The 25288-nt window shown below is 43.2% G+C and overlaps 2 protein-coding genes across 2 annotated transcripts in view; one reads left to right on the forward strand and one right to left on the reverse strand.

The window, feature by feature from the left end:
* Positions 1 to 9: 9 nt before the first annotated feature.
* Positions 10 to 13133, reverse strand: LOC129840936 (protein arginine N-methyltransferase 9-like). Its single transcript, XM_055908984.1, is given in 14 exon segments — positions 10 to 411; positions 414 to 665; positions 2383 to 2505; positions 4555 to 4708; positions 4830 to 5577; positions 7844 to 8027; positions 8309 to 8498; positions 8815 to 8924; positions 9626 to 9728; positions 10230 to 10397; positions 10869 to 11105; positions 11420 to 11568; positions 12172 to 12371; positions 12822 to 13133. Coding segments are annotated over 13 exon segments (2847 nt in total). The 5' UTR covers positions 12370 to 12371; positions 12822 to 13133; the 3' UTR covers positions 10 to 180.
* A 523-nt stretch (positions 13134 to 13656) lies between these two features.
* Positions 13657 to 25288, forward strand: part of LOC129840937 (rho GTPase-activating protein 10-like) — a 69611-nt gene continuing 57979 nt past the window's right edge. Inside the window, exon 1 of the mRNA XM_055908985.1 lies at positions 13657 to 14310. Within this exon, the coding sequence (XP_055764960.1) occupies positions 14157 to 14310 (154 nt within the window). The 5' untranslated portion in view covers positions 13657 to 14156. The remainder of the gene's footprint in view (positions 14311 to 25288) is intronic.

Here is a 25288-nt window from a genome sequence, read left to right on the forward strand (position 1 = left end):
AAATGCAAGTGCCGATACGAAACATTTTAATTCGGACTGCAACCATAATCTAGAGACGTCATTCCAAAACAAGATTATGAACACACTGAAGACCAAAACGTCTCAAGATAAGCACATCATAAAACATGTAAATGTCTTTGTGAAAGTCCTGAGAGAAGGCATATTGAGATGGTAGCTATTTTAGAGCTGGCGCTTCCGGAGAATACATAGTCCAATCCCTTCCCCTCCTCGACATGTATGCAGTTCACACTCATAATATAGAATCCAGAGTGATACCTTTACCTCTCCCAGTAAGACTGAGTGGACTTGATGCTCTTGTAGAATCAAAAGCACCACAACTCCCTCCTTTAAAACACTTATGAAGTTGACTCTTGTACTGTTCATATCACAGACAGTCACTGAGCGGACTCTCTAACAGAATCCACAGTCCCGGTCTCCCCAGCCTCTTCCTCTATACTGGCTGATATGGAGATGGAGCTCTTCTGCAGGGTGACGGCCAGTCGTACCCAGTCTCCCTCCCTCACTGCCAGGGGCTGGTGCAGCACCACGGCAGCCTGCTTCCAATGGGAGTCCTGGTTGAAGGTGCTCACGCTGATCTCCTCGTTCAGGTGGATCTGGTACCAGAAGGGCACAGCAGTCACCCTGCCTGAGGCACTAGCCTGGACCTGGGAGAAAAACACAGAGTCAGGGCCATAGAAATAGACTATTGTAATCAATAAAATAGTAATTGTAAACTCAACAAAAAAAAGAAAATGTCCTCAACTGCGTTTATTTTCAGCAAAACTTAACGTGCAAATATTTGTATGAACATGAGATTCAACAACTGAGACAAACTGAACAAGCTCCACAGACATGTGACTAACAGAAATTGAATAATGTGTCCCTGAACAAAGGGGGGTCAAAATCAAAAGTAACAGTCAGTATTTGGTGTGGCCACCAGCTGCATGAAGTACTGCAGTGCATCTCCTCCTCATGGACTGCACCAGATTTGCCAGTTCTTGCTGTGAGATGTTACCCCACTCTTCCACCAAGACACCTGCAAGTTCCCAGACATTTCTGCGGGGAATGGCCCTAGCCCTCACCCTCCGATCCAACAGGTCCCAGACGTGCTCAATGGGATTGAGATCTGGGCTCTTCGCTGGCCATGGCAGAACACTGACATTCCTGTCTTGCAGGAAATCACGAGCAGTATGGCTGGTGGCATTGTCATGTTGGAGGGTCATGTCAGGATGAGCCTGCAGGAAGGGTATCACATGAGGGAGGAGGATGTCTTTCCTGTAACGCACAGTGTTGAGATTGCCTGCAATGAGAACAAGCTCAGTCCGATGATGCTGTGACACACCGCCCCGGGCCATGACGGACCCTCCACCTCCAAATCGATCCCGCTCCAGAGTACAGGCCTCGGTGTAACGCTCATTCCTTTGACGATAAATGCGAATCCGACCATCACCCCTGGTGAGACAAAACCACGACTCGTCAGTGAAGAGCACTTTTTGCCAGTCCTGTCTGGTCCAGCGACGGTGGGTTTGTGCCTGTAGGCGATGTTGTTGCCGGTCATTCCTGGTGAGGACCTGCCTTACAACAGGCCTACAAGCCCTCAGTCCAGCCTCTCTCAGCCTATTGCGGACAGTCTGAGCACTGATGGGGGATTGTGCGTTCCTGGTGTAACTCGGGCAGTTGTTGTTGCCATCCTGTACCTGTCCCTCAGGTGTCATGTTTGGATGTACCGATCCTGTGCAGGTGTTGTTACACGTGGTCTGCCACTGCGAGGACGATCAGCTGTCCGTCCTGTCTCGCTGTCTTAGGTGTCTCACAGTACAGACATTGCAATTTATTGCCCTGGCCACATCTGCAGTCCTCATGCCTCCTTGTAGCATGCATAAGGCACGTTCACACAGATGAGCAGGGACCCTGGGCATCTTTCTTTAGGTGTTTTTCAGAGTCAGTAGAAAGGCCTCTGATGTCCTAAATTTTCATAACTGTGACCTTAATTGCCTACCGTCTGTAAGCTGTTAGTGTCTTAACGACCGTTCCACAGGTGCATGTTCATTAATTGTTTATGGTTCATTGAACAAGCATGGGAAACTGTTTAAACACTTTACAATGAAGATCTGTGAAGTTATTCGGATTTTTACGAATTATCTTTGAAAGACACGGTCCTGAAAAAGGGACATTTCTTTTTTTGCTGAGTTTATTTCTATGGTCAGGGCCACAGCTCAGTGGAAGTACTGACACTGCCAAGGAATCTAGCAACTCAGTGTTATCCTCAGTATAATGTGTAAGCAGACAATGGTGCCATTTACCATGTTTTTTTTTTATATGAATGTTTCAGACAATATCTGATAATGTATCTATAACTAAATTAATCTGTTGGGTCTTTACCTTGACGTCTCTGTTGGTATAGTTGGCGTTGGTGTTCATGAGGTCCAGGATAAAGAGTTCTACAGAGTCACTGAGATGTCTACATTGCAGAGTGGACAAGTCCAGAAACACATGGACTGGAACCTAGGAAGGAGAGATATCATATCATATGTCCATTCAGCGGACATCTATACAACCCTACATCTGAGACTAATTCAACTCCTTTAAACAGAATGACAAGGCAGTCCATGTAGTCTAGTTCAGTATTTCCCAAACCTCTCCAGCTAGTTTCACTAGTTGTCAGGTGTTTTTAACAAAATCTCCAACTCTTAGAACTCCTTTAGAGTCATGTGCATCATGTGACCTGCTGCAACGCACCGCTCTAGAAAGCAGGAGGAGAGTTCTGATCGAGCGACAGAGTGGGAGTGTCTGTCACAGAGAACAAACGAGTGCCGCCTCCTCCTCCCTGTCACAGCTCCCGGTGTCTCCGCCGCTCTCCGTTTGATGTCATTGATGTAATGCTTAGTGATGGATCCAGGTAGGGATGTCCTTACGTGAAGCCGTGTGAATGAATGCTTTCCCCAGCGTGACAGTCGTGCTATGGCGTGCCCTTGTCTAAGCTCTTCAGAGACAACATCTGTTTAAACAAACTGCCGTCCCGCCGGAGCCAACGCCGAAAATTAGAGCGCCAACAAGACACCGGAAAAGACGGACAACTGAAAAGGATTTCTCAGCTTCCCGTAAATACGGACGGAAATCCCGATAAAAAAATAAAAAAAGAGAAGTCTCAACGTAGAAGGTTGCATTACAAGCAAAATTTGACTTGTAAAAGGACAGTTTAAATGTATTGTGCCCTTTCAAATTGGTTCACTTGAGCGCAACTGCAATACAGCAGACCGAGAACCACTAACAGTACTGCGAAAGAAACTATAAGAAAACAAGATGGCATTATATGTCAGCAGCCATCTTGAGTGAAGATGTTACAACCCTCAGGCAACATGTTGGTGTGTCTCAGGAGCCTGTCCTTTGAATCAGAAGAATGATGCAAGGTACAAAGAACATTGAGGCAGCTGTCAATACTATGACTATTGCATCAGTGACATGAGAGGGAATACCAGATATGAGAGGAGAGGAGACATGTTGAGCGAGAAAGGTTTGGGAGTTGTGTCACGTAAAATGAATTTCTGAGTTGACCATACTTTTCCCCCTAACCATGCAGTAAATTTACTATACGACTTTGTAAGTTATCAGAGTATAGTGCATGCACATTTAGAGCTGGGGAGCGTGACTAGAGCCAGGAGGTTTCCTGACAATGTGAGCGGACTCGGTCCTCTGTAGCTCAGTTGGTAGAGCATGGTGCTTGCCCTCAGAACAGCCTCAATTTGTCGGGGCATGGACTGGCCCATGTTGACTCCAATGCTTTCCACAGTTGTGTCAAGTTGGCTGGATGTCCTTTGGGTGGTGGACCATTCTTGATACACACGGGAAACGATTCAGTGTGAAAAACCCAGCAGCGTTGCAGTTCTTGACACACTCAAACCAGGGCGCCTGGCACCTACTACCATACCCCGTTTAAAAGGCAGTTAAATATTTTGACTTGCCCATTCACCCTGTGAATGACACACATACACAATCCATGTCTCAATTGTCTCAAGGCTTAAAAATCCTTCTTTAACCTTTCTCCTCCCCCTTCATCTACACTGATTGGATTTAACAAGTGACATCAATACGGAATCATAGCGTTCAACTGGATTCACCTGGTCAGTCTGTCGTGGAAAGAGCTGGTGTTGCTATTGTTTTGTACACGGTGTAAAGAGATATATATATATTATATATAAACGGTGTGGTTTGAGGCCTGAATGCTGATTCACTGAAAGCTGTGGTATATCAGACTGTATACCACAGGTATGACAAAACATTCATATTTACTGCTTTAATAACCAGTTTATAATAGCAATAAGGCTCCTTGGGGGTTTGTGGTATCTGGCAAACATACCACAGCTAAGGGCTGTATCCAGACACTTTGTGTTGCATCGTGCATAAGAACAGCCCTTGGCCACATACCACAACCCCTCTGGCCTTATTGCTTAACTATATCATTAAAACCTCAGGCCCTAGTGACGACATATGCAAGGCAGGTGGGGAGACACAGTATGCATGCAGCGGATCTGGGGAGGTGTGTCAGTAACTCACAGTGAACTGGTTGATGAACGGGGCGATGTTGAAGCCCAGTGTAGGCGCCTGGCCCTGGACAGCACTCTCCAGCAGCAGGGTGTCAGACTCCACCAGCATCCCGTACAACACTATTCTCTCTGGGAAGATCTGACCGCCGTCCTCCAACAGGCACCTGCCATGGATGGACCCCACCAAAACAATCAAACATTTGTACAAAAAAGGGACAGATTCTTCCAAACCCAAGTAGTCTACCAAAACTATATTTCCCAGCAACACTTGCTCCATCTTCCTACCTGGCTAGGGTGGCTTTCTCCATCAGCTTCTGCCTCACTAAGCCACAGGTCTCCACACAGTCTAATATAATGGCGCTCCACAGCTTCTCCCTCGAGGGTCTCTGGAGCACCGCCTGCTCGTCCTCCACCTGGTTCAGCCAGAACTCGAGAGCCTCCTCTGGGACACCGTTGGCCCTGGCCAGCCTCCTGAGCACCGCCTGGTGCTGGGTCTTCTCTACCGAACTATAGGCCTTCACCTGGCCCTGACTGGCTGCCATGAGGGAGAGAACAGAGAAGCCCTCGGACACGTCCAGCACATAGAAGGGGTCTGGACCAGGGTCCATAGGGCCACTGGGGGGGTCAGTGAGAGGCATGACCTCTAACCCTTGACCCTGGCTGGGACCCTGGACAGAACGAGCGTCCTTCAGATTGGTGATGAGTTTAGCCAGTGCCCTGCGGAAACTATCGTGGTAGGGCTGGTTGTTGAGGAGGGCCATTTCAGCACACTCCAGCATAGTGTAGTCTCGAGGTCCACTGCTCTGCTCTGTCCCGAGGCAAGCTAGGGCGCTGCACAGTTCTGCCTCGGCGTTAAGGCTTGGGTTGGGATTGCTGCTCGGGCCTGGGTTGTTTCTAGGTTCGTCTGGATCCAGACAGTCGTCTAGACGGAACTCTTGTCCGTCTCTCGCTACGGCAACACTGCAGAGTCTCAGGTAGGCGTCCCGGCAGGAGATCTCCACGATGAGCTCGTCACCAGGCCTCAGGGGAAAATCTGACGAGACATTTCATGGTTTATTTGAATAAGGACAGATACAAACCTATTGACATTGAATAAACAACAATCCAATGCGTTGCACCATCACTTAAATGTTTAGCCCATTCACCCTGGCACACATACACAATCCATGTCTCAATTCTTAAACCTGTATCCTCCCATTCATCTACACTGATTGAAGTGGATTTAACAAGTGACATCAATAAGGGATCAAAGCTTTCACCTGGATTCACCTGGTCAGTCTGTCATGGAAAGAGCAGGTGTTCATAATGTCTTGTACACTCACTGTATGTACATTTGTTTTGAAGTGTTTGACCCTTTTCCAAGTCTAATAAATAAAGCACGTAAAATTGCAAATGAAGTACAAATTCTTGGCATATCATAAGTAACAAGTTGATTCCTTTCTTTTTTATAAGGCCTTGTTGCACACATTACTGTTTATTCATGAACCACAACAACAAGTAAACAGAACTGGCATGGAACAAGATGCTTTGCCACTGCACAAAAAGAAAGAGGGAGAGGAAGAGAGGGGTAGGAGCAGGGGAGTGAGGGAAATGAGATTCCGGAGGGAGGGAGGCACACAGACAGAGAGACAGAGAGAGATTCCTGTAGGAATAACATCTGTTTGTGTCATCACGGCAACGTGTGGCTTGTCGTTGTCAGGGGGCGTTTGGGGAAAATACATGTATAGCCTATAAGAGATTCATGAACACTAAAGAGTGTCACAGGCGGTCCCGGTGCACCCGTCTGTCTCGCCACAGATGTCGACGATCATCGGGAAAAATAGTGGGGATGGTGTCTGGTGGGTCCCTAGACGCTGCCCCTGTCAATTAGCAAAACTGGTGTACAGAAACACTGAGCTCAGCAGCTGAATGATGGTGCATCTCAATGACAACACCACGGTACAACTTCACTTTGTTGTTCTACGTCTGGAAGGAGCACAATAGCCTGACAACATAAAGGAGGACAGAATTGCTTGCAGACAAAGGTCAAGCCAATTTGCGTAGAATTCATTCAATCCATTTGAATGTTCATGGTTGTGAAATCCAGCTAGACAAACCAAAGACAACCAATAACAGCCTTGAGGTTACAGTGTAAGTTGACTTCAGTCATTGCCTACTGTCTTCAATGGAATAGGTTCCTTCTATATGTAGCCTACTGCCCCCGTTTGACGGAATGGGGATTTGCATTGCAAACATCAGAAGGGGACAAATATTACAGCGGAATATGCAAGAACACTATTTGTATATATTATGTACAGTATGTAATATATGTGTCATTTATTACTGCAATAGTTGTTCTGAGTGGATGTCAGCAGAATCTGTGTAGAACTTGATCAGTCTCTACAGTGCATTCTGTGCATCTCTACTGTATGATTAGAGGGATCTACGTAGAGATGTTTATGCACACTGCTCCCTACGCACTGCTCCCTACACACTGCTCCCTACGCACTGCTCCCTACGCACTGCTCCCTACGCACTGCAACAATACATCATACACCTACAGTGGAGTAGTGTGCAGTTGTCTAAATATACTACCTCACTGCATGTGTATAGGCACTGAGTGTACAAAACATTATGAACACCTGCTCTTTCCATGAAATAGACCAGGGGTACTCACCTCTTACCCTACGAGGTTCGGAGCCTGCTGGTTTTCTGTTCTACCTGATAATTCATTGCACCCACCTGATGTCCCAGGTCTAAAAATCAGTCCCTGATTAGAGGAGAACAATGAAAAAAAAGCAGTGGAACTGGCTTGAAGGTCCAGAGTTGAGTTTGAGGGATATAGACTGACCAGGTGAATCCAGGCGAAAGCTTTAATCCGTTATTGAGGTCACTTGTTAAATCCACTTCAAATCGGTGTTGAAGTGCAGGAGGATATTCAAACCTTGAGACATGGATTGTGTATGTGTGCCATTCAGAGGGTGAAAGGGAAAGACAAAAGATTTAAGTTCATTTCAATGGGGTATGGTAGTAGGTGCCAGGAGCACCGGTTTGAGTGTGTCAAGAACTGCAACACTGATGGGTTTTTCACACTCAACAGTTTCCTGTGTGTATAAAGAATGGTCCACCACCCAAAGGACATCCAGCCAACTGTGGGAAGCATTAGAGTCAACATGGGCAGCATCCCTGTGGAACACTTTCGACATCTTACAGAGTCCATGCCCCGACAAATTGAGGCTGTTCTGAGGGAAAAAAAAGGAAGGTGTTCCTAATGTTTTGTACACTCAGTGTACATTCATGTCTTATATAAATGATCCTACTGTGTGGTGTCTGAACGGGGTAGATGGCCTGCTCCCAGCAGGTGTCCTCCTTAGGGCCGGTGGACAGGCTACTCTCCTGGTCCAGGTGGAGCTGGAACCACACGGCCAGGGCGTCCAGCAGACCCTCCCCAGTTACAGGCAGACGCACCCGGCTCACCTCCCTGGAGCACAGACCCTCCAGCTCCTGGGGTACAGTTAGCATAGCATAATACAATCACTGCTCATGTATTCTTGGAACCTATAGCCAAATATCACGCAAACTAGCTTGTTCGATTTTGAAAAGCTTGAGAGAGTATGAGGCTTTTGACATACGAGATATTGTTTTGTTATCAATATACAGAATCTACAGACAGCAATGCCACTGTAAGTCGTAGTTGTTGATGATAACTAACAGTTCCCCATAGATATGTAATTCTGGTTTATATGTTATCCATGTACACATAAAGACGCTCTACTGCCGCTGACCTGCACGTTGTTGAAGTCTATGTCCAGGGCATTGAAGGGTTCAGTGAGAGGCGTGTAGCCTCCAGGCAGTCTGCTCAGTCTCTCTGTGGTGTAGGGCTCTGTGGAGTCATCCTCTGAGCTGCAGCTTACTGGGCTGTGGAGCTCTCCGGCTGCAGCCATGGCCAGGCCTCCCACCTCAGACACACACAGCCTGCAGGCACATGGTTATAAATAGATGGTATGACATGAATATTAACACCGGTGTCTGTTTACACACACACACACACACATACTACCTCCAGGGACATATGGCCTTCAGCTGTTGTTCCATGTCGACAATTAAATATTCCAACAGATAAGGACACGAAAAGGTGAATAACATGTTGAACTTGTTGATGTTTGGTCTACTGCTCTAAACGCTGAGGCATTGAAACGTGCTAAATAAATTATACCACTAAATCCATCATTGAAGAACAATGTCTGACTGACTTAAGTTAGCCTTTATTAACAACAGAGGGACAGGTCACCTGTGATGGCGGCGGATCTCCAGGCACTGGACAGCCATCCCAAACACAGTGGCTCCAGCAGGGATGACCCGGCCTGTTTGGGAGGGAGGCCTGGATGGGTCCTGGGTGCTCTGCAGAAAGTGAGCCTTCACGTCTTCATACATCAGGCCTCATGCCATTAACTTTGCTATAATAGGATTTTGGTTGTTGTTGCAATTTATAATATATGTTTACTAAATGCACTTGTCTGTATTTATGATTTTCATCTATCCTTTTTTTTTTTTTTACCTCAAATGTATTATCGCATTGAGACCATAGATGGCACTGTTGACTTATATTGGCTGCAGCATTATGATATTGAGGAAGGTGGTTGATTGGTACTGTAGCCTCCTACTGTAACCTTAAAAATGATTTTGGATTAATCTCTTTGCCAATAAACAAAGGATTTGGCTGGATAAAGGACATTTAATATAAGAGGATTGATGCTCCATAATCATGTTTTACAATTGTGATTGTGACACAACAATATAGGTAAAGCCTCTTGAAGATTACTTTAGCGATCACTTGTGTTGAATTGAGAGACAGACAATCCTGTTAAATGAATTAAAAACATGAACATGACTGGCATCTAAATCCATGGTTGTAATGAAACTGAAAATGTTATGAGAAAGTGTTGGGAAATAAATAGTCAATACTAAAACCAATTAATGTTACTTACTAATCATGGTAATGCTTTCACCCACTAAAGGGTGGCTTGTATTCACTACAGTGTTGGAACTCAGTATGAACACAAAAGTAATCCTCAAAATGGCTGCCTATACTAGTTAATTACCTGTGGAGGCAAAAGCAGATGATTCCAGGCGTGTATAAGGCTCTCTATAATACCTTCACCAAATAGGCCGGCATCCACAGTCTCGGTGACAACCAGCGATACCCTACCACAGAAAACACATCACACAAACGGTACATACACATTAGAGGAGGACGCATAGGGACAGTTTCCAGGCCACAGACTACATTTTAGTCATTTAGCAGAAGCTCTTATCCAGAGCGACTTACATTAGTGCATTCATCTTAAAGTAAGCTAGGTGAGACAACATATCACAATTGTAGCAAATACATTTTCCCTCAACAAAGTAGTTATCAGCATAGTCAGTTCTAGTAGGAAAAGACAAGTGCATTACTTGCATATTATTTTGGGAGAGGATATGGAATTTATTCAAGATAATTTTTAAAGAAGTAGGGTTTCAGACGTTTTTAGAAGATGGGCAGCGACTCTGCTGTCTTGACATTGTACGGGGTTAAATTAAGTCTTGGACTGATGCCCATGCTCAATGGAGAGTCTCCGTGTCTTTTTAGTCCAGGACTAGGCTTAATCTATGTCCAGGAAACTGGCCCATACAGATGTCAGAGTAGGAGGGAAGGTGAATGGTCACCTCTTAGGGATGTCTTTAGGCACTTCCATCTCCAGCGACTTCATATGGAGGATCTTGATGCGTCCGTTCATTCCGTTAGCGGTGACCACCTCACAGGCCAGTTCGTACATGGTCTTGGACAGCTCACAGGCGTACACCTCAGCCGCCCCTGCCTTCTTAGCACACATTCTGTCCATAGAGAGACCGGAGAGGAACAAGGATTACAAGCAGTAACAAACGAATAGAAATGGACAGACCACAGCCATGACAGTTAGTGTTTTTAACACAAACGTAGTCAATCCCAGAGATGTGTAGATTTCTCTGGGATAAATACTAACCATTAAGATTGTAAAACTTTAACCTAATTATTCATACAGCATAGCCACTGTAATAAAACAAAAGATGCACTTAAAAGGATAGCTCACCCAAATTACAAAATGACATTGGTTTCTATACCCTGTAAGGAATGTACAGCAATGACCGCAACCCATGCTTTGGTTTAGTTTTCCTGGCAGTGGCTGGCACTGTTTCCAAATGCTACCCTTTTAGCATTTACGGCACAAATGTCCAAAGACCTCTTGCAGGTTAAGAAAAGCAGTATGTCATTTTTTCATTTGATGAACTATCCCTTTAACTGTAATAGGCAGAAAGAAATCTCACCCGAGGATACCGGTCCCTGTGCCTATATCTAACACAGTGTTGCAGCCTCCCTCAACAGCTTTCTGGATGGCCTGCTGGTATTTCTGGTTCCTCCTGCGATCGTTGAGCATCAGGAAGTGCCAGCGCTCCACCAGCCAGTTGGCCACGCGGTAGAAATTCTCCTTGGCCTCAGGGTAGTCCGGCTTCAGCTTCAGGGCCTTGTGGAAATGACCAGCGGCCTCATCCCTGAATCCCATTCTGGAGCGTGCATGGAAGATTGGAATGGAACAATTGTGAGCAATCTAAGAATACTGTGACACATATACTAGGACACTGTGCTGTCTGGCTAGTTCAATCACTTTACACCACTGCATGCAAACAAACACTTCATTGGCAAGACATGAAAGAAAAGATAACTACAGTCTTGATCCGGTATTGAGCACAACCTAAGGTACAATATTACCCCACCATAACTCTACTAGTAAAGTCAACCTAGTAAGCCTGACTAGTAAAGTCTTCCCAGTTCCCAAGCCTACAGACAAGACACAGTCAGACTGTTGAGTGAGGGCTACCTGAACAGGTGTTCGCCCATGCTGTTGATGATGACCTCATCAGTAGGGAAGAGCTCCAGAGCCTGTTCATAGCAGTCAAACAGGTCCTGGATGCGCCCCAGAGAGTCGAGCTCATCTGCCCATTTGAACAGAGTGAACCTAAAGGACTCCTGAAAACACACAAAAAAAACACACATTATAAAAACTTTATTGGTGATGTATTGGACTAATCTACAAATGACATCACTTATCTTTTTCCTTCAGTGGTAAACATTCATATTATAACGTGCAAAGAGAATACACACTTCAACGTCAAAACGAAAGGTAGCCTAGCAGTTAGAGCGCTGGGCCAGTAACCGCAGAGTCATTGGTTTGAAAACCCGAGCCAACAAGGTTGAGCAAGGCACTTAACCCTAATTTGCTAAAGGAGCACCATAATACTATGGCTGACCCTGTAAAATAACACATTTCACTGCACCTATCAGGTGTATGTGAAAACAAATACAAATCTAATAAAAACATTCTGAAAGTTCAAAGGGAATGTCAATTGTCAGACAGGCTGAATGGTGTATAGCCTACAGCAGGGCTCTCCAAACCTGTTCCTGGAGAGATACAGTCCTGTAGGTTTTCGCTCCAACCCTAATATAGCGCACCTGACTCTAATAATTAGCTGGTTAAAAAATAAAATCAGGTTAGTTACAACCTATAGGAGGGTAGCACTCCAGGAACAGGGTTGGTGGGCCCTGGCATACAGGGGTTCCTTTGCTACCCACACTGGCAAAGTCCTTCAGCACAGGAGCCAGGTTGAGGACGAGAAGGTAGTGGACAAAGGCGGTCCCATAGTCTTGGTTGAACAGACACTGCTGGGCACTCTCCAGTGACCTGGACACCAGCTCATTCCTGGCAGGGTCCTCCCTGGGCACCCGACGGTTCCGTCTGCCACGCTTAGGCCTGGTGCTGGTGTTGGGCATTCCTTTCACACAGGGAGTTAGGAGACCACATTTGTTAGGCACACAGAAACATAAACGCATAGCCACACAACATTAATCACACTGATGAGCAGTTTAGTTTGATAATTACATAACTAGCTACAATGTCATCATCAATAGGTGTTGTGTTGCTGTGGTTGTAAAAGTGTGCAGAATATATTTTGGTTGTAACCACAATACACGAGCTAGCAAGCTAACGTTATAATTATATAAGTCTAGACTATCGGTACAAAATGGCACACATACTAGCCACATCAAATGATACAAGAGTGTAGCTAACTAGCAGTGTTGTGTTCATCATACAATATCACTAGCTAACTACTAGGTATTATTTTCAAAACTAGTCGCTAACTTAGCCACTACTGCATGTTAACTAGCTAAATATAGCCAGCAGATTGTGTAAAATTTAATTTTCAGTGATGTTGATGACTTACTATATATGTATCACACAATCATGCATTTAAATACAACAGTAACGTTATAAACGATGATCACATTAACAGTATAAAATGTAGCGCTAGCAACATCTGATAGCGCCGTTAGCTGAAGACCACTGACAGTGAAGTATAATAAGAGTTTCTAAACCCAGAGACGCAACATCGCTAGACTTCCGGGAACGCTTGCGAAGCAGACCAACAGACCAGGCCGTGGTTTTGGTTTAGAGAAATCAATAAGAGAAGTGAAAAATGATTCCTTAGCTGTTAATCTTCTCGAAATCTAAAGGCACAGCCTAGATTGAAGACCATGTCTCAAGTAGTTGAACATCTTTACTCTAACCTCGTGAATGTGACAAACTGACACGTCTTCATTTTTGTCAAAAACAACTTTATTTCGAAGGAGTGCCTTTGATTTGACGGCCTGAACGACCGTTATACCCGGTGACGCGTTCTACTCATGAGTTTAGCTAGCCTACAAAGCGTGATCGGGGATTTCTATTGGTGTAGCAGTTTCTGCCTATCTTTATACTGTACTGTCTTAGGTATAATAAGAACTGTCCGTTGAGTAAATAAGTACGGGTAGAAACAAAGATATCTTCCATGATTCCATTGTGTAAAAGTTGTGGATGTTCTGAGTGAAGAGAATCAAGTTAGAGCGTCTGAAATATTATAATAAAAAACGGACACCAGCTAGATGTATTATAAGTATGTATTTTGTAGAAAATGTAAATATTTTACATTGTTGGCAAATGTATGAATTAATCAGAAGGTGGGTGGCAGCCAATTGGATAAACGCCCTATCCCGCGTCTGGGGAGGAGGGCTTGAGCTCAACGCCTATTTGTCAAATAGGAGTTTCTCCTTTCGACTGTCAATTGAATGTCTATATTGGACGACGTGGACTACAACTTGGATTGACGCAAGAATATACTGAGTTTTTCCCGACCTAAATAATGGTTTGCTGTTAACAAAATAGTTGGTCATTTAGGAATGCCATGCGCCTTTTCAACTACTACTAACATGTTAGCCAAGTTACTTCGTGAATTAGCTGTAGTTAGAAACTAGTAGTTAGCAAGTCAGCCAAACACGTTATGATTTGGGAACACTAGCTAGCAAAACGTAGCTAACGTTTGCTAGCTAACGAGTTAGAGGACAGCACAAGCTAGTTGCTCACCCTAAAAAACAGTTTAGTTGGTTAAAGTAACTTTTTTTTCCGCTTGACACCAAGACATTTGTTGGTGGTGGCTAACTAGTTAGCGCGTGGTTTTTATAAAGCAGCTTTACAGCTTTGTATGCTAGCTAGCTGACCTAGCCAACTACCTAACGTTAAAGACATGGGATTACACCCGTTGGAGTTTAGCGAATGCTACCTGGACAGTCCCGTTTTCAGGGAGAAAATAAAGGCACACGAGGCAGAGTTGGACAAAACCAACAGATTTATCAAGGAACTCTACAAGGATGGAAAGAATCTCATCAATGCCACAAAACGTGAGTTTTTATGCAGTTGAGTTTATTGCCCTGGAATGGTTAAATTGAGTTGCTGGCTAGTTGACAGGTCTCTCCCTATGCAGTTGCAAGTTTGCCTTTTGGACTGTGCAAGCTATATGGTTAATATTATAACGTTATTGCTCACTCTTTGCTTGCAACCAGCTGTATCCAATCGCCCTAAACTTTGTTTATAGCTACCAAAAGTTTGTTTCAACTGTGTTCAACATTTTGTACATGGACCAAACTGGAACACATTACTGACAGGTGGGTCTGTTGTCAACCCAATTTGGTGTGCATGAACTTGCAAAATCCCCAGATGTTAACATTCACCCATTGTCTAGAGGCCAGAACACGATTCATATGGAGTACTTTGTAAAAATGAAAAGGGTTTTCCTTGAAGATAGGTTATCGCCTCTAAATTCTATCCAAATGACTTATGGGTGTGTGACAAGGTTGAAACATAAGTCGCAGTCATCATGGATTGATTTGTGAGCACACCTTCACCTGGGCAAATATCATAATCTCCATGCACTCCAACCCAGTGGGTTGGGTCTGTCGAATTGGTCAGGTTTCTTAAACTCTGGTATTATCAATTGTTATTTGTCACATCCACTGAATACAACAGGTGTAGACCTTACCGTAAAATGCTTATTTACAAGCCCTTAACCAACAATGCTGTTCAAGAAATATAGTTAAAATATTTATAAAATAAATAACACTTTAAAATAATGAGGCTATATACAGGTGATACCGGTACAGTCAACGTGCAGGGGTACAGGTTAGTTCAGGAAATCAGCTACCTGTTCATTGCTGGAACAAAGCCCTGAAGACACCACTGATATGTCAGGTAAATTGGTTAACTTAATTTAGTCGCTGATTTAACTATATTGCCTAGAGTGCAACTTTTGTAGTGCCGTATGAGGGTACTGCTTTAAGCCCACTGCAAGCCTCTGAGGTTTCCTTGTCATAAGTCAAGGATTTCTAGCAAGGCATGCCAATGTGTTTTTCATTACACTCAACACTGGTGTACTTTAAGCTCTCCTTTTCTAGGTGCAAAGAGATTGCATGTTCCATTTGGAAAAGCCAGTGAAGAAACAGAATATTTCTAAAAATAAACAGTAACGTGACTTTCACAGACGGGCCTCTGTTTTGCAGGCCATTTTGGGAGTTATCAGGGACCAACATGTGCAGCGGAACTCTCTGGGGCAGCCTCAGACGGACTGTTTGGAATAGAACCACCTCTGTTATTCACATTGCATGTGAGCTTTAATACAATGCAGAGTAGTGTAGCTGTAGGTAGCCCACACAATTAGTTGTTCAGGCCAGGAGAGATCACTTGCTTGCTTTGACAATTGATTGTCCCTTCCTAGTGTAACTGGTACTCTACTGGTCTCATTAGAAGCCAGTGATGAGCTTGTTAAAAGTTTATCGGTTCACTACAATCGGTGATGCAGCCCAGAATAGCTCAGGTCAACATCTTAACCTTCAGTGCAGCGGACTAAAAATAGTGTTTCCGAGGTTAGTTTGCAGTAGGCCACACTCCCACTGTAAGAAAATAAACATTGACTTTTCTGTTTAGGCGGTAGGGATGCCATCTGAGAGCCCTGCTGCTGCACTGCATAACTGTAACAATAACATATATTTGATGTACCCTAGGTCTATTGTTATTACAAAGAATTGAAGGTTCTAGAATGGAAGGGTGAGCTTATTTCATAATGCAGGCAGTACACACCCTCTGCCTCCACATGGAGCATCACCCTGCTAGGCTCGCTCTCTGCAGGGGTCTCTGTGGATGTATGTGTGGCAGGCATTGTGTTGAAGTGGGCCTATCTTTTGCTGGTAACATCGGGCTCTAAAATCTTATTTCTGTTTTGTTTCTGCTTTCCCAGTGTTTGCTCTAAAACAGGGGTGTCAAACTCATTCCACGGAGGGCCTTGTGTCTGCAGGTTTTTGGTTTTTCCTTTCAATAAAGCCCTAGACAACCAGGTGAGGGGAGTTCCTAACTAATTAGTGATGTTAATTCATCAATCAAGTACAAGGGAGGAGCGAAAACCCGCAGACACTCGGCCCCCCGTGGAATGAGTTTGACACCTGTGCTCTAAAATAACACAAGTAAATATAAATTATTGGGAAAACAATTTAATGTTGTAAGTCCTCACAATGCTTAAACCACACCAAGAGACTACTTTTGAGATCTGTGAAAAATATGTTGATTATTTTTGGTGAAGTTACCTTGTATTGTAGGTGAGCACCAGCCAGAGAGTGTTTTTGGCGATCAATGTTTCTGTAGCCCTTGTGTTATTTCAGAATTTGCTAAACAAATGTTTACTGGATTGATGCAAATAATCATGATATCATTCTGCCAGAAAGGCATTGGCTACGTTTTGGGTAACATTTCATTGAAAAGGTTTTTGAGAAATGCTTTCCATCTCTACCAGAAGACCGTTATCATTAGCCTCATTACCTATAGTACACTGTGTAGCCGTTGGCATACGAGTGCAAAACGCAAATCGCTGATTTAGTTTGTTCATGACTTATGATTAACTTGGGCAAATGAATGTTAAATGCATTTAGTTGATTTCCTACTAAGTTCAATACATTTTTCAATATTGTTAATCTGTTTAAATGTCTAGATTCTGAATAGGCCCCTAGTAACGGGCCTCCTTTGGAAGACATTTGTTGAGACCAAAGACCACAAGCAGAGCAGATTTAATATCCTACTTGATGAAAGGGGGATACCTAGTCAGTTGTACAACTGAAATGTGTCTTCTGCATTTAACCCGACCCCTCTGAACCAGAGGGGTGCGGGGGGCTGCCTTAATCAACATCCATGTCTTCAGCGCGTGACAACCCCTTTAGAATGTCAAATCAGTGAATAGGCTACTGTTTTATTTCATGGAAATGAACAGAAATAGGCTAGGTTTAGTGTTGTAGATGTCTACCAAATCATTCTGACATTACTCAACTGCCAAGAGGCAGAGCAAAATGGCAGCAGGTAGCCTGGAGGTTAAGGGTGTTGGGCCAGTAACCAAAAGTTTGCTGGCTTGAATTCCCGAGCCAACTAGGTGAAAACATCTGTAGATGTCCCGTTGCAAGGTGCTTAACCCTAATTGCTCTTTTAATTCAACCGGGATAAGGTCGTCTGCTAAATGACAAACGATAAAAAAATGTAAAAACTCATTTGGCAGGCAGTTGGCTGTGCATCAACTTTGACTTGTAGGCCTAGCCTATTTCCTAATGTGCTTACTGTATATGGCTGCTCTACACTATAGCCGTAGCCTAGTTAGCTAGCTAGACATGTGATTGTAGTTGATACAAAGTGGGTTGAACAGAGGGTCAAGATCATCTTTGTCTGAGATCAAGAACAGCGTTTATTTTAGGTAGCAGTGTGTACCTGGTTTTATGTCCTTATTAAGCGATAAATAAGATGGGATTGGCGGAGTGTGTGCCCGCGTAAAGTGGCATGTGGTGTCTATACCAGTCTCTTACACCTCTAAACTGCTCCAGTGTTTACAGTGTCAGCTTTGTGCACTCACTCACTTCTCTGCGTGAAGTCAGTCTTGAGCCAACACCAAGTTCTCACTACATTTACTTAGAACAACTGTTTCAGACAGCAGAGCATCGACTGACAGCTGCTAGGTCTCGAGACAGACTGCACTGAATAAACTGGTTGGTTGTTTAGCAGCAACAATCGACGCATGCAAAACAGGCGGTTGGCTTGGATTGTTAACATGTAAACTATATTTAATCTTCAATGTTTATTGAAAACATAAGTGCTCCTTGAGCAAATGTATTTGTCTCAAATACATCATTGCAGTTGGTTAGCTAGCATTTTTTTGTTGCCTTGTTAGCATTGCCATGAAATGTGTCAAATCGTCAAGAATAGACATAACTAGCTGAAATGAGTCGCTTACGATTCACCACATGGCAGTTTTTTGTCATTGTTGGTAGCTATCTGGCCATCCAGAATCGCAACAACTCAAACTTCTGCCCCATTGAAGCATGTGCATTGTTTTTGTGACGGTCAGCTAACCCATATATAGTCCCTCACTAGCTATGTTTCCATTAACTTTTCCTAAATGTCATCAACAACAAACGAAGTTTGCATAGAAAATGGATGTGACAATTTCCTTCTAGGTTGTGATTCCATTTAACTATCTTGTCTGATTAAAAAAACAGCTGCACGTAATGACATCACACCTTTAAAAAAGTATATCTGTCAAAAAACAATTTTCAAATAAAAATGCAATGTTTGAAGTGTTTCCATTACCCATTTAGGCAAATTGCGCCTTCAGTTCTCATATCTGCCGTTTTTTGTTCAAAAAAAATTGCGACATTGCTTTTGTCGAACATACCTGGGTCAATGGAAACCTGCCTACAGTCTGAGATCAGAGTAAAATGTCTCAGCAATTAGCCGTACTTGTTTGACTTTGTTTTATCTGCCTTTAGCGTCTTTGCTTTTGTGGTTGACAAGGAAAGAGGCTTGGCTGGGAATTCAGTGAGATGATGGTCATTTATCACCATTGAAATCAGACCATGTTGACCTGAGGAATTGACTCGGGCTCTCTAATATGGCATATAATCCTCACGGCATGTGAGCCTCCCATTGGCTTCATGGCAACGTTAAAAGCTATTTTGTGAAAGGGCAGATTCAGCATTACGCTAGTCTTCAGTAAACATCCAGAGATTTGGTGTCACTGCCTGTATACATATCATGTGATTAACTGTAGCCTGGTCCCAGATCTGTAGGCGTTGGCTATACAGGACAAACAGATCTGAAACCAGGCTAGATGAAGGCTGAGGTTTGTATAAGGTAGGGACTAGGGATGAGGAATGTTGCGCTCTCTCTTGGGCCAGTCGCTGCTGTAGGATCTTCAATTGGAATTCCCTGGGTCTTGCTCAAGTTCCAAAATCCCAAGTTACTCTGGTCCAGCTTTGGCCCTGGGCCACTCTTTTCAGTTCTACGCCTAAGGGGATGTCCCGCAACGGAAAGTCTTTTTTTTTTTTTTTTTGGAAGGAAATGTGCAAACAGGGCCTTGGCCAGGGAGCTAGCCTGTGACATGGAAGTGCCCACTAGAGGAGGAACAGGCCAGAGGATGTGCTCCTGTTTCAAGTGGTTTCCTCCATAGGAAGTCTGCCCGCTCCGTACCCCCTGTTACCCAACCCCATCTCAACATGTCAGTCACTTAAAAAAATAAATAATAATGTTAACCCTTCATTATGTTAGTGTTTAGTCTCTCTCATTGGTCATAATTGAGTGTCTGCTTTTCAAAGAACATCCTGAAATCTCCATGGGAGCTTTGTCTTGTGAGAAGTATTACCCACTAAAACTCAGTCTTGATTTCTGATAATGGTATCTTCTAGTAGGGCTGGATGATATCTAATTAATGTTTTAGCACAATGTTCCAAATGCCTGTATGGCAAGAATCAAGGTTATTTGTTCATTTTTATGGGGGTTTGTCTTTTTGGTCTCGTCTCCTTCACTGCTGTGTACCTTCCCACTCACACACACACCAAGCCCCTCCCCTGCCACACAATAACAAACAGTTTCAACTCTCTTTGCATTTCAGATTTGGTCCAACATAATCAGTCATGGAAAACGAAACGCATCAAGATGTTATTTTACTGTAATAGAGGAGAACTTAACCTTTAACAAGGCCCTTATGTCTCAACTCCCAAAATGTCGAGCAGACATTACTAAACCGGGCGTGTCAATGAACATGATTTTGGAAAATAATGCTCAGTTTGATGCATGCAGCATTGCGGTACCGCTAGCAGCATTTTAGACAGACTTATGTGTTCTAGATGAGCATAGAAAGACGCATTATATAAGGCATTGGCAACTCGTTCTCATTCAGAGAAATGAGCGTCTTATCCAGGTAGGCCACTTGATCTAAACAAAGTGAACAGGCTATGTTAGGAGGGCGTGTTCATAACAGTTAGACTGTTAAACCTTGTGAGCAAGCAAATAGATCCAAGTTGGCAAGACTTTAAATATAAAGATTAGCTGGCTACTCACTAGCACAGGGGTATGCAACCCTAGTCCTGGAGTGCTGCAGACACTTCATGTTTTTGATTTAACTAACCTGGAAGACCAAGTGTGAATTTAGACAATCACTGAACTGATCAATTTGGTCAGGTGCAGTGGTGGGAAGTACTTCATTTTTACTTAAGTACTAAAGTTGTTTTGGGGGGTATTTACTATTTATATTTGAGACTACATCCCTAAAGAAAATGATGCACTTTTTACACCATACATTTTCCCAGACACAAGTACTAGTTACAATTTGAATGCTTAGCAGGACAGGGAAAAAGGTCCAATTCACACACTTATCAAGAGAACGTCACTGGTCATCCCTACTTCCTTTAATCTGGTGGACTCATTTAAACATAATTTACAGAGGAAGCATTTATGTTGGATTGTGCCCCTGGCTGTAAAAAAAATTAAGTTATAAAGGAAATTGTGCATCAAAAGCTATACATTTGATGTTTAGCTTTTACTTTGTACTTTACTCAAGTATGAGTTGGAACAATCTGTCAGTACCTGTGGCACTCCAGGAACAGGGTTGCCTACCCCTGCACTAGCAGGTGGGCTTGTGTTTGAGATGTTCATATTCTATGATGGCTGCTACCAGAAGTTGGTGGTTGTACATGGTTCTGGTAAATTTAGTAACAAAGGGCATTTTCATAAACTTAACCAGAGTAGTGAATATTGCAAAAAGCACTTTAAGCAATTTTTAAAAATAAAATAATGTAATTATTAGTGGGTCTTAGGGTTGAATGCTTATATTTACCCTAGGTATAATTTAACAAACCCTAAATGCATAAATTATCCCAGGTTGTTTGAAATGCAGTGCATTGAGCGTTAATTGTGCTACAAAGCTTATTTAGAGGACATAAAAAAATATATATATTGTGAATCACCCATAACTTTGAAAATATCAAGATATACACAGTGTCTCTTTTCCATGAGACTGACCAGGTGAATTCAGGTAAACTATCCCGTTTATTGATGTCACTTGCTAAATCCACTTCAATCAGTGTAAATGAATGGGAGGAGACCTGTTTAAAAAGGATTTAAGCCTTGAGACATGGCTTGTGTGTATGTGTGCATTCAGCAGGTGAATGGGCAAGACAAAATATTTAATTGCCTTTGAAAGGGGTATGGTAGGTGCCAGGTTTTTCATGCTCAAGTTTCCCGTCTATCAAGAATGGTCCACCACCCAAAGGACAGCCAGCCAACTTGACAACTGTGGGACGCATTGGAGTCAACATGGGCCAGCATCCCCGTGGAATGCATTTTGAGGCTGTTCTGAGGGCAAAGGGGGGTACAACTCAATATTACGAAGGTGTTCCTAATGTTTTGTGCACTTACTGCAGGGCTGCCCAACCCTCTTCCTGGAGATCTACTGTCCTGTAGGTTCAGTCCAACCCTTATTTAGCATATCTGATTCAGCTAGTTAAGGTCTTGTTGAGCAGCTAATTAGTAGAATCAGGTGTGTTAAATTAGGGTTGGACTGAACCCACAGGACGGTAGATATCCAGGAAGAGGGTTGGGCAGGCCTAACTTGGTGTATATAATGAATCGCTCATTAGTTATGATTTTTACGCCATATCGCCCAGCCCTACCTCATATTCCTCTTTTTAAAACATTTTTTTTTTTTTTAGATGAGGACATTGAGAAAGGAAGTATCAAGCTGTCATGTGAAACTAAATCAGGCAATCAGTTTGTGCAGACGTGACGGGTGGGCTATGTTCAGTCCACCATGGCAACAGCTTGACTTCCTCTGGTCAACTGATGACCACTCACAAATTAAGATGTTTTGTCTTTTCCTTCCCCCACATAATTTTACCCTGTAAAAATAAACACGCCAAGAGGTTTTGCAGCTTTTGCTGGGTGTTGGCAGGCAGGCCAGAGTGGGTGTACGGCCATGATTCGGTCTGGCAAGCTGCTCGGGCTCTCTCCCCTATAATCGTATTACTGATTCTGCCAAAGAGCCACATCACAATCTTTCATTAAAATCGCATTAACACAGACGTAAGGTCATGCAGGAGGAACCTTTTCCATCCGTCTAGTGCCGTTCTAAATAAAACACGGGGTTATTTTATGAAACTGATACCAGAGTACATTACCTGGGTTTGATCATGGTCATGACACTCAGGAGTCCCTTTCATTTTGCAGGTGTTTCAGTTTGCTGAAGGCTCCACCCTCCTTCCCTTGGGGGGGCTTTGAACTCCTCTACCTTTTTTATGAATTGATTAAAACCAGTGTTTCAAATGCCTGACTCGGTGAAGGTTACCTTCAAGGTAAAACCAGATAGGCCATATCCGCTTGAAGCCTCTCCCATTAAAAAATGCAGAGGTCTAGGAATGTGGACACAAGGACAGGGAAATCTCACTCGGGCCTATGCAACTAATTTGACCAGTCAGAGTGAAAGCTAGTCTATTGGATGTACAGGGTCTGGGAGACAAAAGTAACTCCCAAGGAGCTCCTGGAATTTCTTGGGATAAATTCCTCTGACCTATTTTTAGACGTGTTTTGATGTTTAAATAACCCTGAGGGTAGAAATTAGGTAATGCTTCTGTTATGAAGGGTAATACCATGGAAGATTGACGCGGGGGAAAAACAGAACTCTGAACAAACTAGAGGGGGAACGAGGGTGGCCTCCAGAGGAAAATTGTTGTGAGTGGAGCGGAGTGTGGATTCTGACTGGAAAGATGGGCGAGTGGAACAGGAAGGCTTGGGGAAGGCATGGCCGTGTGAACAGTTCATTGGCCCGTAAGGCCCTGGGCCCAGCAGCTCTCTTGCTCTGCCTGTTGATGATGGCTGACCCAAGTAGCACATCAGATAAGCTGGCTAACTCCTTGATCCTGTTTGTAGTATACCCCTCTGTAGTAATCATAACAAAGTGCTCACAGTGAACACAGCGTGCACTTTGTTGATAATATACAACTAAATGTCAATGACTCTTCTACAGAAAAACATCTGATCCAAACAGGTATTTTAATATATCAGTGGAGTAAGATTTGTGTTTGTTCTAGTTGCTTTTGTTTAAATACTTGCTACCCAAAAGGGTAAATGAGTTAGGCTTTACTGTCTACTACAAGGACTAGACTAGTGGATAGTTAGTTATTTTTAAGTTGGTGGAGTTTAGAAAGTACAGTAGTTTGATTAGGCTGCAGCTACACAGTGTGCCAGCCATTACAGTATCCAAAACCTAGCTTACTTGGGAATACCATCTCAGGAAATTCAGCTTTGTGGAGAAAAATATCATGAATACATCTGTCTGTGGCAAATGTATTAATGATTCACCCGCCCTGCTACAGTCTGAGGTGAGGTCACTTCAACACTTAAGATGCACTGAGCTATTTCAGCTTCGCCACCACCCTCCTCAGTTTCACTAGGCTGCTTATGTTTGCTCCTTCAGAACAGCTGTGTATGGAGTGAGTCACATTAGCAATCCAGGAATCTTAAGGATGTGTCAAAACGCATATTAGTCCTCCTAGCTTGTAGCTTGTCATGGCTTCATTGAATTCACTATGGGACTTTACGGGGTGTTTGCGTGCGGACCTGAACTGGATTGGTTGGTGTGGTTGTATTAACTCTGCTGCTCTGAGGGAAAACCATCACGTCATGAGCAACATGTTGTACACTAGTGTGGTACTGAAGGTCCAGCACAAACATGCGTAACCGGTTTCAGTGCGCTGTAGGGTGGGGTTGCATGAATAAGCATTCGGATTATGCTGATGAATGTTTATTAAGTGAGGCTAAGTGTAGGGCTGGGTGATATGGGCAAAATATTATATCACGGTATTTTTAGTTGAGTAATAAAAGTTCTACATTTGCTTTATGAGTAGTGAGTGATCTTAGGGTGGCATCACATCCATTCGAAGTCTTTCTCCATTCTGATTTGTTTTATACTGTTCAAATCAACTTCAACCAAAACAAATTTCAGCACTTATAATTTCTGCATTTCCTGCACTCCATTGCAGTGGTGGAAAAAGTACCCTATTGTCATACTTGAGTAAATGTATGTTAATAGAAAATGACTCAAGTGAAAGAGTAAAATACTACTTGTGTAAAAGTATTTGGTTTTAAATATACTTAAGTATCAAAAGTAAATGTAATTGACGCTTAAGTACATTTTAAGTGTAATTTCAAATTCCTTTTTTTTATTTACTGATAGCCAGGGGCACACCAACACTGACATAATTTACAAACAAAGCATTTGTGTTTAGTGAGTCTTCCAGACCAGAGGCAGCAGATGACCAGGGATGTTCTCTTGATAAGTGTGTGAATTGGACAATTTTCCTGTCCTGATAAGCATTCAAAATGTAACGAGTCATTTTAGGTGTCAGGGAAAGTGTATGGAGTAAGAACTACATTATTTTCTTTTAGAAATGTAGTGAAGTAAAAGTTGTCAAATAAAAATGAAGTACTGATGCCAAAAAAAGACCTAAGTACTTTACAACACTGCTCAATTGAGAGAATTTCCACACTACCACGTAGGGCTGCACGATATGGGCAAATCTAGTACTTATTTTTCACAATTTTGCAATTGCGATTTGACTTGAGAATTAGAGCAAAACTGTTGGAATCACTGAAATAGAATGACTATTCTAATTCTATAGTTAAAATATAATAGTGGGCACTTTGAATACAGTGTTTGAGATGACTTAAAATGCCAGGAAGGAGTTGTGACAGGGTAGGAACTAAAGGGTTTCCTAGGGAACCCTGTAAGCTTTGGCTACATTGTATGTTTTCTCTTAGCTACTTCATGTAGCTAACATATTCTTGCTTTGCATATTCCTCTTTGATTTAGAAGATACTGTTGCACAAACAACATGCTGATTTTCAGGTCTACACCGTCACTGGTATTATCACGCTGTATTAGCTAGCTACGTTTGCTCTTACTCAGTACATTATTTAGCTAGCTGTTAGCGGCTAACAAATAGCATCTCGCAAGATTTAGGGCAA

This window comes from Salvelinus fontinalis, chromosome 42 (genome assembly GCF_029448725.1).
Source record: "Salvelinus fontinalis isolate EN_2023a chromosome 42, ASM2944872v1, whole genome shotgun sequence".
NCBI classification, from domain to species: domain Eukaryota; kingdom Metazoa; phylum Chordata; class Actinopteri; order Salmoniformes; family Salmonidae; genus Salvelinus; species Salvelinus fontinalis.